This window comes from Diadema antillarum, unplaced genomic scaffold (assembly GCF_040938485.1).
Source record: "Diadema antillarum isolate AM-2024a unplaced genomic scaffold, OU_Dant_1.0 seq00000840_RagTag, whole genome shotgun sequence".
Taxonomy (NCBI): domain Eukaryota; kingdom Metazoa; phylum Echinodermata; class Echinoidea; order Diadematoida; family Diadematidae; genus Diadema; species Diadema antillarum.
The window spans coordinates 138,697-151,842 of record NW_027271716.1 but is presented as its reverse complement, the minus strand read 5'-3'; the positions used below and the strand labels follow the sequence as shown (position 1 = coordinate 151,842).

At 41.4% G+C, this 13,146-nt stretch overlaps 1 protein-coding gene across 1 annotated transcript; it reads left to right on the top strand.

Moving 5' to 3' along the window:
- The first annotated feature begins 3,692 nt into the window (after positions 1 to 3,692).
- Positions 3,693 to 12,614, top strand: LOC139740209 (glycoprotein-N-acetylgalactosamine 3-beta-galactosyltransferase 1-like). Its single transcript, XM_071650794.1, has 3 exons — positions 3,693 to 3,981; positions 5,279 to 5,958; positions 12,228 to 12,614. The coding sequence occupies exons 1-3, from the start codon at positions 3,717 to 3,719 to the stop codon at positions 12,612 to 12,614; spliced, it is 1,332 nt and encodes a 443-aa protein (XP_071506895.1). The 5' UTR covers positions 3,693 to 3,716.
- Positions 12,615 to 13,146: the final 532 nt, after the last annotated feature.

Sequence of the window (13,146 nt, the reverse complement as noted above, 5' to 3'; positions counted from 1 at the left end):
CATAAATGTTTACTCAGAAACTGTAAAAATGTTCACACATTATCATTTGTTAATATTTGTACCCAATATTATGCTCGTTCATCCATCACAAGTGATATAGAATGTAAGTTAATAAGTCATGAAATGAATGCATGATATTCAAATTGATTTAAAAAAAAAAATCACAGCAGTGTCTCCAGTTGATGGTAAAGGCTCGATTTCCTTGAACAGTCATGGCATCTAGTCATTGTGCAAATCAAAAGTAAGTTTGACGCCACTTCACCTGGCCTGGCCATGACCCAGCTCATTTCAAGAAGGATCAAACCTGGATCTGAATATAGAGGCTCAGCCTGCATTCAGAATCATCCATAGGTGTCCATAGAATAGGTAAAAACACCTCTAACACGCTACAATTTAAAGTGCAGTAAAGTTACATAGCCTAGGGCCCTCTCTCTGCTGTGCAGTGGTCTAATGTGATCTAATCTACCGGTAGATCTAGATCCTACAAACATGACAAATCACACAGTTGTGCATGTGCACAAGAAGAAACCCTAAAAGAAGTGCATCATAGTTCAAAATTAATGTCAATCTCTGCCAAACCTAATTTTAATCAATTGCAATGCAAACAACCAAGTAAAAAATTGCCAATACTAGACTAGAAATCTAAAACTAAAAGACGAGACAGTTATCTATATAAAATGGGTGCACGGACTCCGACATCTAGACGCACGAGTGGGACTGATAAAACAGTACTCAGTAGGTAAACATAGACAACATGAACAGGGCCGGGACTACTATTCATCACTGTAAATGAAAACTATGTAAACAACTCAGTGGGCTCTGTGGAAGCCATCATCACATGTTACTTACAGTTGTACCACATTTCTGACCAGTCCCATGCAATAGCACTGCATTCCTGAAGGAGACACCCGGCCGTATTAAAACAGGCCATCCACGTATGCGTACACAAAGTGGCTGAAATGACGATTGAGTTTACGGTACGATCCTTGATCAATCAGCATATCATGCATACGCGTACGCAGGGAGGAGGTTTCGTCACATCTCACCTCCCTGAGCCACGGGGAACCAACTGTGGTGAAGAACCCGCCCCCTCCTCGCTAACCAGCTCTTCCCGACACCCCCCCCCCCCCCCCGGCCCGCCTCTCCCCACGGGCCGCGCACCTTCCCCCCTCCAAATTACTGTATCAAAGGGCCGAGTAGCTTCTTTTTTTTTTGGGGGGGGGGGTGGCGTGGGGGGGGGGGGTTTGTGGTCCCCTCCCTCACGTTCAGATGAGAAATGTATCTGGACGGAACATTGGGAAAAGTGTGTTGAGATTTTCTTCCCAATTTTTTTTCTCGCCTTTTTTTTTCTTTGCAGACTCCCCAAAGTAGGGGGAGGGGATCTCAGCACACCAATGCAGCACCCCGGTTCCGCTGACTTTCTTTATTTACATTGAGCGAAGGGAAGAGATTAATAACCAAGCATGGGTTTCTCAATTTCTCAACGCTATTGCAGATTGCGGTACATTGTTACCCGAAACAGTATAGGCAGCATGTACTGTGTATAGACCAATAGGAAACGTTAGATACACACTACACAAACAAAGCTTGCCCCTTGTAAGCATGTACAAGCATAGTCAAGATATGTGGCAGATTTCGACCAGCTGGGAAAAGAAAGAAGGAAACGAAAGTCAAGTTGTTCCTTTAGAAGTTAGTTTTGTTTGGCTTTGTTCTTCAATAAGTTCAAACCTAGGAGAAAATGTTTGCCTACAGATCATTGTGTACGCATCATGAACGGGGTTCTTGACTTCCACCAGACAATATTTCATTACTCAGTGACGACTCCGGGGGGGGGGGGGGGGGGGGGGGTGGGGGCTCGGGGTGCACCGGGGGCGCGTCCCCTCTTTATTTTTTATTTTTTGTTAAAACAAAAGAAACAAAAAGAAAAAAATGGAGGGGGGGGGGGCTCGTGCATCCCCCTCTAATTTTGTAAAGGCATGCACCCCCTCTTTACGGAATTCCTGCCATCTGCCCCTATTATTCCTCCTCGCCTTCAATGGTAATGAACCCACTAGATCAATATCAGAGCAGGTCTATAAAGTGACTTCTGCCGAAGCTCGATGGAAAGACTAGTGATCAAATCGAGGAGGTACGTTCTTGTTCACGCATCAAGCTGCTGCAATTCATTTGGAACAGTATGATTGAGTTAAAGGATGATGGCACAGTATATATATGAATAACGCATTTTTTCTTATTTCTTCCCCTTTTCCTCATCTTGTTTTTTTTTTCTGCCCTAGAGCGTTTCCTCTTCAATCACCTAATGTTCGTTTATCATTTATACTCTGTTTTGTTTATTTTTATTAGAAGGCTATAGCTATACAAATACTTCTTTTCTGGAATGAAGCACAACACTTTAGAGCACCCCCCCCCCCCAAAAAAAGACTAAAAAATTAAGATATATTATTATCTATTTGCTTCCCTCCTCATGTAATTAAAGTGCATTGTTATGCATGCTATAGAGAGATTTAAGATTTGTTTTGTTTCTTTTTTTGGGTTTTTTTTTTTTTTGGTTTTTTTAATTTATTCTGTTTTTTGTTTTGTTTTTGTTCATCTTACTTTATTTATTCTTTTTAAAGTGGATCCGGGAAGTGGATCGGCCAACATAACTATGATAGGCGCTTTGTGTCAGAAGTATAGGCCCTAAATGAAACTGTACCTCCCCAAGGAGGAATTAAAAAAAAAAAAGGTTACCGTTGACACACTGATCTGCTGATAAAAAGCCGACACTTGGTGATAATATTTCTGAAACAACCAGCAGCACGCATTCACACCACACATAGTGGCGCGGAAAAATACAGGGCAAATTGCAGGGAGGGTACCGGTGCTACACCCCCTTCCCCCTCCCACAGATGCATAGGCCTACAGCAGAGACTCCAACTCTCCCGTTTTCGACGGGAGATCTCCCGCCGAAGACCCATTTTTGCAAAATCTCCCGTTCTCCCGTTTGAGATTTAATTTCTCCCGCCCTGGCTCTTTGTCTCCCGTTGGAAAGGATTCCTTACTTATTTCTATCGTGTGTTGAAAAAATAAGCCTTAGATAGCACAAGAGAGCATCTAGAACCCTAGGAACTTCGCGCTTCGCACACATCAAGTTGGAGTCTCCCGTTTGCTAGGGGTTTCAGGCGGGAGAATCTCCAGATCTGAAGGTGCTTTGGGTTGGAGTCTCTGCTACAGTACACACTGGTAATCTGGTTCCACCATAAAACAGTAAAAATAAAAAAACTACAAACAGACAGACACATAGACAAAACGAGAAAACGTTCCACCGACCCTGTTACCACATCGTTTCTCAACATATTAATTATGTGCACTGCGCCTCTGATGAATGAATCGGGGTCGCTTTAAGTACTAGTACTCGAAATGCTCGTGGTCTCTACCCCCTCCTCCATGCGTTTTTTTTTTTTTTTTTTTTTTTTTTTTGAGCCGGAACAGCTCTGCCCTCCCCTTCAAAACACCCCACCCACCCCTTCACCCGCACATACAAGAATGTACACTGTAGTAATCGAGTGTGCATGATACAGCAGCAGATACAGTACAGGAGGCAGTGCCGGATACGTGCGTGATATATGCAGTGTGTGTAGACTGAACATCGCAACTACCGACACTGCTGTTCAATTACTGTATGTTACAAGAGAAAAACGGTGTAGATCAGACATGGATACACAGTGAGAAAAATCATGGCGAGTAGTCCTGCGAAACCTCGAGCCTTCATTTGGAATTTTTGCTTCGGTTTATTCTTCGGAGGGTGTATAACATACGTTCTCGTGAAGTTTTCTAGTGTGGATAGCTACATTCCGTCAATAAATCTCCAAAAGGAGAGATTTTCATCGTCTGATGGATTTCAGTTCCAGCAAGGCGAACATATTGTTGTGGATGATACGAACCGTGTGCTCGAGAGCGAGCGAAAACAATTTGAGCAGCACCACGAACACAATTTTCTTGGTATGTATGATGCTTTTGGTAGCATTTTATATAATCTTCTGTTCATAGGTATACGGTTGATTGTTCTAATTCATCAGATTTTGCCAGGGTTGTTGTTAAATCAATATACAACGCGACGGACGGGCTGGCTGATGTTAAAGAAGTCGACATACCGGTCATGTCCCATGCGTGTGATTTTGTGTGGTGTATTACTATTAGCAATAGTAGCATGACTATTACAGTATTACAGTACTATTACAGGCCTCGAAAACGTCGAAGCGAATGGCGAAGGAGAGTTCTTGATCGTATCACCGAACTCTTTTTTTTTTTTTTCGTGGCTCTGAATTTTGTACTTGGAGGATGAAATTTCGGCCAAAAGTATCACCTGTTATTCACAAAGTCCTGAAAATTACGAATTCAGTAAAATTACGAAATTATTCACTCCGATTTTCGTAAAAATAGGCTTCAAATATGGTCTAAAATTACCCCTCTCCAAAAAGTTGTCCTTTTTCGCGGTGAAAAATCGCATCATAATTCCGGACACGGTTTTTGTAATGGACGTCTTTCACATCTTGTCCTAGACAGAAAGATCCGTCTGTCCGGAGGACTCTTTTATATTTTTGTCATTAACGCTGTCCTGAAGCCAGACGCAGCCTCCGCGGAACATTCCCCGACGAACAGATACTGACCGATCTTTCGGTCAAATCTTGTCCTAGCACCACAATCACAATTCATACCCACATTTCCCCGAACACATTCCTACCAAGCGGACGACAAAGAAAAAAACGGCGAATGAGGTTCAAATTCCGTAAAAGAAGAAGAAGGAGAACTGCATCATAATCTGGCAATTTTTCATCTTCGAAGACACATTCTGAATTGTAACGTCAAACTGCTAATCTGAAGATAGTGTAAATGTGTTTACCGACAGTTCAGGGGTATTGCCTATGCCTACATGTATATTAAAATGTATGTTTAAAATAAATCTCTGTCCTGTGCCATTGAATTTTCTATTAAACTTCAGACATGTAGAAATAAAAAGTAACAATTGATGTGACCATCAAACAGCAGGGTTCGAAATTGGCGATGGTCCGCTGGCCATTGGCCACCCAAAATCGTGTCGGACTAGCTGAAAATCATAAAATTCTGAAGTAACTAGTCCGTCTGGCTAGCCAAAATATTGCTTCAGTGTCAAAATTGATTCTAAGTAGTCCGCCTGGCTAGTTAAAAGAAAAGTTAAGTGCGACCCCTGATTCAGTCAGCTAAAATTTCTTGAACCAGGTGCCCTGATAACTTTCTTCCCCCTTTTTCCCCGTATTAGGTCAAGATGCCATCTCCAAAATTCTGTACAACAAGGTGCGTGTGCTGTGCTGGGTAATGACTGGCCCTGCAAACATTGAAAAGAAGGCTGTCCACATCCACGCCACCTGGGGCAAGAGATGCAATAAAATCATCTTCATATCTTCAGAGTCATCTGACCTGGTCCCTGTAGTAAAGGTGAATACCCAAGAGGGAAGGAACTACTTATGGCAGAAAACTCGTTCGGCATTCCAGTACATCTACGACCACATACTGGATGAGTACGACTGGTTCTTGAAGGCCGACGATGACACCTTCGTCATAGTGGAGAATCTGCGGTACTTCTTGTCGGCGTACAGCATAGACACGCCCGTCTATTTCGGGCACAAGTTCAAGCCCTACGTCAAGCAGGGCTACATGAGTGGAGGGGGCGGCTACGTTGCCAGCAGAGCCGCCGTGAAGAAGCTTGTTGAGGTTGCCTTTAAGGATCCAAGGAAGTGCAAGTCCATCGACTACGTGGGTGGGGCAGAGGATGTCGAGATTGGGAAGTGCTTTGAGAATGCCCAGGTGCCTGCAGGAGATTCAAGAGATGCACTGGAGAGGAACCGATTCCATCCTTTCCAACCCGAGGCTCATCTCAACCCAGACGGCCTCCCTAAGAAATTTTGGTACTGGCAGTACTTATTCTACCCACCACATGAGGTAACAGAACCTTGATTTTTTTTTTTTTTCACTTGTATCATGCCTCCACCCTGAAAGATGCTGGAGACATTTTAATGTTTTTAGGTTGGATGATAAATATTACCATCTGTCTGCCTGAATTGTTATCCCAGCACCCCATGCCGGTGTTGGAAAGACCGCCTGCATGTTCCATAAATAGATTGCAAAAAAAAAAAGGAATACTGTTTGCACTATGAAATCCGGCCCGAGAATCATAAAAAGATAAGGTGTAGGTGAGTTTTCATGCAGAGGTTTCTTTTAATATTCTGATGTATTCTTTTAACTCTCCTTCTCCTTTGACTCCTGAGAAAGTTATAAAGGAGATTCAATTTGAAATATTTAAATCTTGAAAGTCATAGAATAATTTATCAAATCCTTTGATCAAATTCCTTACCATTAACAGCATTTAAATCTCATGAGATTTTCATTTTTATTTGTTTTTTTAGTTCTGAGATCCCATTTTGAACACACAAAAAAGTCTCTCCAGAGATATAAATTGTAGTTACAGCTTACTGCATAGGACTTGCCGAAGAGATACTAGATAAAGATTTATGATAGCTCTCATTTCACTATCACAACTTGTCTAGACATTCCATGTAATTTGCAGAGTACCTCCAATCAGTCACTGCTGATAGTGTTTTATGAGATCTCATAAAAAGTCAAAACTTAATCTTCAAGGTTACTGCTTGTTGTATGGCATAAAAACACAAGAAAATCCTTGGGATATATCTGAGAGCATTGAATCAGAAGAAGAAGCTGCAACCGTACTTAGGCTGAGAGAGGCAGACACTTACATTGTATTAAAAGCGTTACTCTAAACTTTAAAGGTGCATGGTCCCGGTGTTTAAGTCAAATGCGTACACGGGCGCACGGCGCAAGTTTCCTATAGAGACCTACACTATCAACTCCTCTTTAGTGCTTACGCTTTGGCCCACTTCCCCGAGTCCGAAGAAGTCCGATTCACTCGTGACACTGTAGTCAGTGGTCCAATCACAGTTCGGCTCATGATTCGGTTGAGGGGGATGACAGCTTTAGCAAACTTCTTTTGTGATGTCATAATAAGAAGCACAAATATGCACGTACCCTGGCGTTACTACAGACTGCACGTTGCGCAGAGAAGACAACGAAGGCAACGTTACTTAGCAACATCTACGCACTTTACTCTTGATGACAGCTCAACTACCGTAATCTTCGTATCAATGCTGACGGTGATCGGCAGTATCATCAACAGTGCCCTCTACACTACCGGGACTATGCACCTTTAAGTCGGATGTAATGAACTATTTAAAAGTTAAATCAAACTTGTTCAAGAAGTGGCTGAACTCACATCTAAACTCGCTCATGGAAAAACAAATTTATGAATTATTGTTAAAAGTTGCAATTAAGTGATATTTGTTGCAGCGACATGCTATCAAAGGCCATGATGTCATAGCCTATAGAAAGTAATGTCATCGCATCTAAAATGATGTCATAGCCCCTTGCAAATCTCTTTGATCACTGCCAAATTAAAAGTGCAACTCATAGAAAAATCTTTTGCAGCATATTTATAATTTTTACAGGACTTATTTAATTGCAATTAGCATTCTAGAAGTGCAGTGATTACTTTTTCTGTCTTGTTTTGTTCCATTTTTCTTCAGAAGAGGGTTGTTAACAACTGCCAAATTGATAAGACAACACATGTGATTGTCAGGATTTTTGTTTGTTTCTGTGTGTGTGTGTGTGTGTGTGTACAAACTAATGAGGCAAGTTGGCTTCTAAAAGTAAAAACAGAACAAATATTTCATACATGTACATAAGTACCTGTATACACACATACAGTACTAGTGTATGGATCATTCGGTAAATTTTATGATATCATAAAATAAACAGGGTTGTGAACTTTGAAAGTCCACATTCCTTTCCTTTGTAGTGAAATTTATGGCAATCTGTACTGTACAGGTGTATTTTTTATGGGGGGGGGGGGGGGGCAAGAAGTCATGAAGTTCAGGAATTTTGAATGTTTTGTGCACATACAATGTATCTTTGTCACATGGGCGGACTTAAATAATACTCAATCACACTCGTGCCATTCACTTTAATGTACAATTTAATAAACCATTTGTAGAATATTTACAAGACTGAAATCAAGGAGTTGTGACCAACATAAAATGCAAAATCAAAATTCTGAGTGAGATAAATTAAATTACAATACTCTTATATTCGACAACCATGTGAACGGGACCCTGTCTTGGTCCGGTTCCACCTGTACTTTTGGCTTGACACTTCTTCAGAATAATTATAACAGCTTCACTATTAATTCGTTATCCTTGACAATACACTATCTGCTATCAAGCGCAACACTATATGGTTCACACCACCGTAGTGCTGATCCTGAGATGACCAGCCTGCACGCACGACGGTTTACCGCGGTTATAACACTTGCCTTCAATTACACTGCTTCCGTTTACATCCGGGTTCTGTGTTAACCCGCAACTATCATGGAGTGTATAAATACCAACATTCGAATTATGTGCACATCATATTCATCCTTTTACCAATTTAACATGACCTTCACCTCTCTACTTCGGCGACACTTCCTCGTCATAACCAATCATATCAACAGGGTGTCATGCACCCGCCAGGTTCATCGCTCACCTGCGTTGTCCACAGAGTCACCTTAATTGTCAAACTATTCGCTTCCAGAACATAACTGATTCGTGGGTGGAGCGTCCTTGTATGCGAGGTTGCTGTTCCAGCTCCAAAGTCTCGCGAGGGACCCGCGTTCCGTATTCATTGGCGTCAAAAGTTCTCCCTAGCGAGGGGCGGGCACAGTCGCTCCGCTGCGAATGCGTCGGCCTGGGAGTAGATTCGACCTCGGCCTCGGCGCCATCTACAAAATTATTTAAATGCAACATATACCAATGGGGTGTGTTCTAACCACACACACAAAAACATTATCAGCTCAAAATCCTGACATCACAGTGAAAATTTGAGAACTGCATTATTATCCAATTAACATACAAAATTCACATAATGAAATGTTTCAAACATTGGAAATATAACAGTGCATAGCTTATCAAACATCACCGCATCGTTTTCAAAAACTGTACACCATTATAATATACTTTATCACTTATTCACGGGGTTCTCCGGGGCTATATGTGGTGCCCTGAAACACATTCACATCCTTTTACACGACAAAGCAGAAATCAAATCGCAATTTAACTTACCAATGACCGGTGTAATATAACCAAAATGCCTCTTCTTCTTGGCTACTGGAAGGCTGCAAAGGCTGTTGGAATACGCCTTCTGGCAGCAAACAAAATCTGAACTCGAATCAGCCAGTATACAGGCTGACGGTAAGGTGGACGGACGGCTCCTGGCCGCAAACGAAATTGGGCTTAGACACAAAATTATCTTGCCAACTGGCGCCTGGGTGTGGCAGGTTGGTTTTCTGCCATCACGGAGCTAAGTCAATGTTCTCTCGGTGAAATCAAAATGGTGTCTGCCACGAAAAGATCCAACTCTACTGTTAAATTGCTACTCGACTACGACACTCCTTTTCGAGGCATTTGGAATATTTGATACAACTAAAAGGACTTGAACGAAAACACCTATACCGCACTCTCCCGGAACTGGAGCTATTTCCTGTCTTTTCTTTCTACATTAATTGACATGCACAAATAAATGAACTCCTCTCGGTCATCGATGGCGCGACTTGTAAAACATTTACACCTGTCCTAGCACTTTCTCTCTCTCACTCTCGCTTTCTCTCTCGCTCACTCACTCGCACTTTTTGTCTCGTTATCCCTACCCGTAAACATGTTTGTCTAGTTGAATGACCGATAGGTGTTGTACATGAAACAACCTGGAAATGCATTTTCAATGTGACAATCTTGTATGATTTCTATGATTGCAACCACCATCACTATCAAACAGTGATAGTGGTTGCAATCATAGAAATCATTCAGTATGTAAATTAGATGATGTAATGATCTCACAAGTCTTTGATGAGCTTACCTTACATCAACAAACCTTCTTTCCCGAATAATGTTAACGTGCTGTGATACAAATCAGGTGAATATCACCTTCATGTACTTGTAAATATCATGCATTATGCACATAATGTATACTTATCAAAATAGTTGCTCAATTTTAATGCTGTACCATCTACTGTACCTGTAGTGCACATTGTGACCATGCAGGTCCTGAATTGTACCTGTACACACAACACATACAGCAGCTGTAAGGCTAAAGTCAGTATAAAAATCATTAGAATAATATTAGCTTACAACAAAGTTTGTATTATTTCAAAGCAAAGGAGACCTTTTTTTCTTTTCTTTTCTTTTCTTTTTTTGTTTCGTGCCAGATGGGACCATACTATTCATTTTTTTTTTCATTTTCTCTTTTGTCTCATAAATGGGACGCTATATGGACTCCCTTGCACCTGGTGTATTGCAGGTTTCTGCTTGCAGTTCTGCTATACAAACATTGATGAGAAATTGCCTCCGGAAAATGAAGGTGTAGCTGGCATGTTGATCAATACCCATTCAGCTGAGTGCCTTCTGTCAATCAATATACTCATGAAGAATGCTGGAATAAGGCCTGACTACATGTAAAAGTTTATAGCCTGAATGCAGAAGGTACAGTGTACCAGTTGTACATGTGCATGTGTATACATGTGAATTGTTCAATTGCTCTGGACAGTGCTCAACCGTTGCATTTTAATTGGTGAGAATCAAGGTTATTGTACTGTAAGTTCAATGAAACTCCACGCAGGGAATCTGGTTTCTTTTCACAGCATAATTTTGACCATGACCCCAGATTTTGCCAGTCTCCAAGTTAGATGGGAGTAAAACCGAAATGAAATAGCTGAGATAGCAATCCAAAAATGTAAAACAAAGTGGTCCTAATAAAAATTTGGACCCACAGTTATTAGGACCACTTTGTTTAGAACTTCTAAACCAATTTTATGAAAATTGGTTTTTCATGACAATTCGTGAGTGGTTAAAATTTGCAAATTACATGTATGTGGAGTACAGTACTGAACGGAGAATAATATGAATGCGTGTACGACGTATTCATGGGATCAGAGTTGATATTTTCATGTGTTGTTAAATTCATGAATAGCACCCCACTCACAAAATTCACAAAAGGAGGTGTCGCGGCTGAGTGGATAAGAACGCTCGTCTGTGAACAATATGAGTATGGTATGGTTTGTGGGTGTGGTTTGTGGGTGTGTAGAGCCCATGCAAAGCCCGACATGTTTGCCCTTCAGCAAGGCACTTTGTTCACATTGCTGCTCTCCACCAGAGGAGTATAAATGGGTACCCGGTAGAATGAGAGAGCTTATGTTGGTTGATAAGCATGTGCGCGCCTGTAAAATGGCTGTGACTTTGCTGGAATGCTCCCCAGGGAGTGGAGAGTGAGCACTGTCAGTGCTAGTTGGAAATAATGTATCCAGTGACCGGGTAATAATAGTCTGTCAAACGCATCAAGATGATTGATATACATGTACTTAACAAGTGTGAAATATGTTATGTAAAAAACCTGCTATTATTCTCATTAATTGTCAGTAAGTAGCTTCCAATTATTATGCATAAAGCTAAAATATAAATCCCCAACTTGACCCAGACTACAGTGTACGTACAGACTATACATACATGTATGGTGTACAAGATGTACATGTTTTCGGTACCATCCCTTTAACACACATGTACATGTAGAGCTCTATCAGTTTAACAGGCTATTTTCCTCAAACTTGGCTGATGTGTTCGACTGACATTGCAGCATTCACTCCAGCCACATGCAGTATGTGGGTTTTGTACCCTAAAAAAAAGGCAGAATACACTGGTGTGCTCCTGAAATTGTTGCTTTTTTGTTTCTTTTTATCATCTTGGTCTGATGTTATTAGCCTGTAGTATGGTTCCCATCGTATCATACTGGACTTCTTGTGCTGTGATTTTCAAAATTCAGAATTGATATGGAATCCTGCATTTAAACAAAAAACTTTCTTTCCCCAAATTCCCCCAGATTAAATTTGGGACACTGTATTTTGACATTTTTGTATGTCACTCTCAGGAAGCCTTGTTTAGAGACCAAACGTATGTCACAATAAAATTAAACAATTTCTAGGAGGATCGTGATAGTGTGGCATGCTAGATGAGATAGAAACATGTTTGCTCTTGCAAGGGTAAAATCACTTTTATAGCTAGGTGCAATCCTGCATACCGTGAAGTGTCTGCTTTCTGTGTCTTCCGTCTTTCCTGCAGGGTTATGAAGGTTGCTGCTCAGACTACTCTGTGACGTTTCATTACGTGCCGCCCGCTGCGCTTTACAACCTGGAGTACCTGGTCTACCATCTGCAGCCCTTCGGCATCGGAACGTTCCCATGTCCCACCGATCTCCCCCAGGACATACTCCGTGAGGCTCAGCAGCAGCAGGCGCAGCAATTGCAACTAGAAGTGCACAGGGGACATGCCGAAGGCACCCTCCACCATGAACTGCAGCAGGAAAGGCAGCAGGAGGGGGACGGAGGGCAGGCGAAGGAGGGCGGTGGAAATGGAGATGGTGATACGAGAGAGGGGAGGAATGCTGCTGATACGAGCAATAGGATCAGACGCAGTGTAGATGTTATGCCTGAGGAAGAGAGCAGGTGATTGGATAGATGTCTGCCACAATGTGGTAGATACATCGTACCTGGACTGCATACATTTTTATTCCCTTTAGAATCAAGTAGTAAAGAAGAGCTATGTCAAAGCTTAGTTTATGATGTATTCCAGAAAGTCTTGTAAGGTGTGGGAAGTGGCTATTCTTAATTAACAGGCAGTGTCACAAATGCAATATTGTAAAAACCCCAGACTTTGTCATCATGTGTTCAAAATTGTCGGGTTCAACTGCTGCAGATTTACAGCTGTTATTGCCAGTGTTAAATACAGAAGTATCCAGTGAAATGCCAAATTAACTGCCGTGCAAGAAACAGTAACTGTTTGTTTGCTTGTTTCATTTTGTCATGTTAATGTGTGCCGTTTTTTTTTTAAATAGTGCGTAAAGATTTTTTTATTTCACAAAGTTTTTTATTCTGGTAAGGTTGGATAATTCTGGTCAAAATGCATCGAAGAAATATAGCTGTACAATAAACTCTGTAATGCTCTATACTCTTGATAAGAAGTGTGAAAAAAAATATTTTTA

What these genes read in the sequence shown, in the direction of transcription:
- LOC139740209 (XM_071650794.1), top strand. Translation starts at nt 3,717, where the DNA reads ATGGCGAGTAGTCCTGCGAAACCTCGAGCCTTCATTTGGAATTTTTGC. An exon ending in CCACGAACACAATTTTCTTG is followed by an intron (nt 3,982 to 5,278) that starts GTATGTATGATG and finishes TCCCCGTATTAG; the next exon opens with GTCAAGATGCCATCTCCAAA. An exon ending in TATTCTACCCACCACATGAG is followed by an intron (nt 5,959 to 12,227) that starts GTAACAGAACCT and finishes TCTTTCCTGCAG; the next exon opens with GGTTATGAAGGTTGCTGCTC.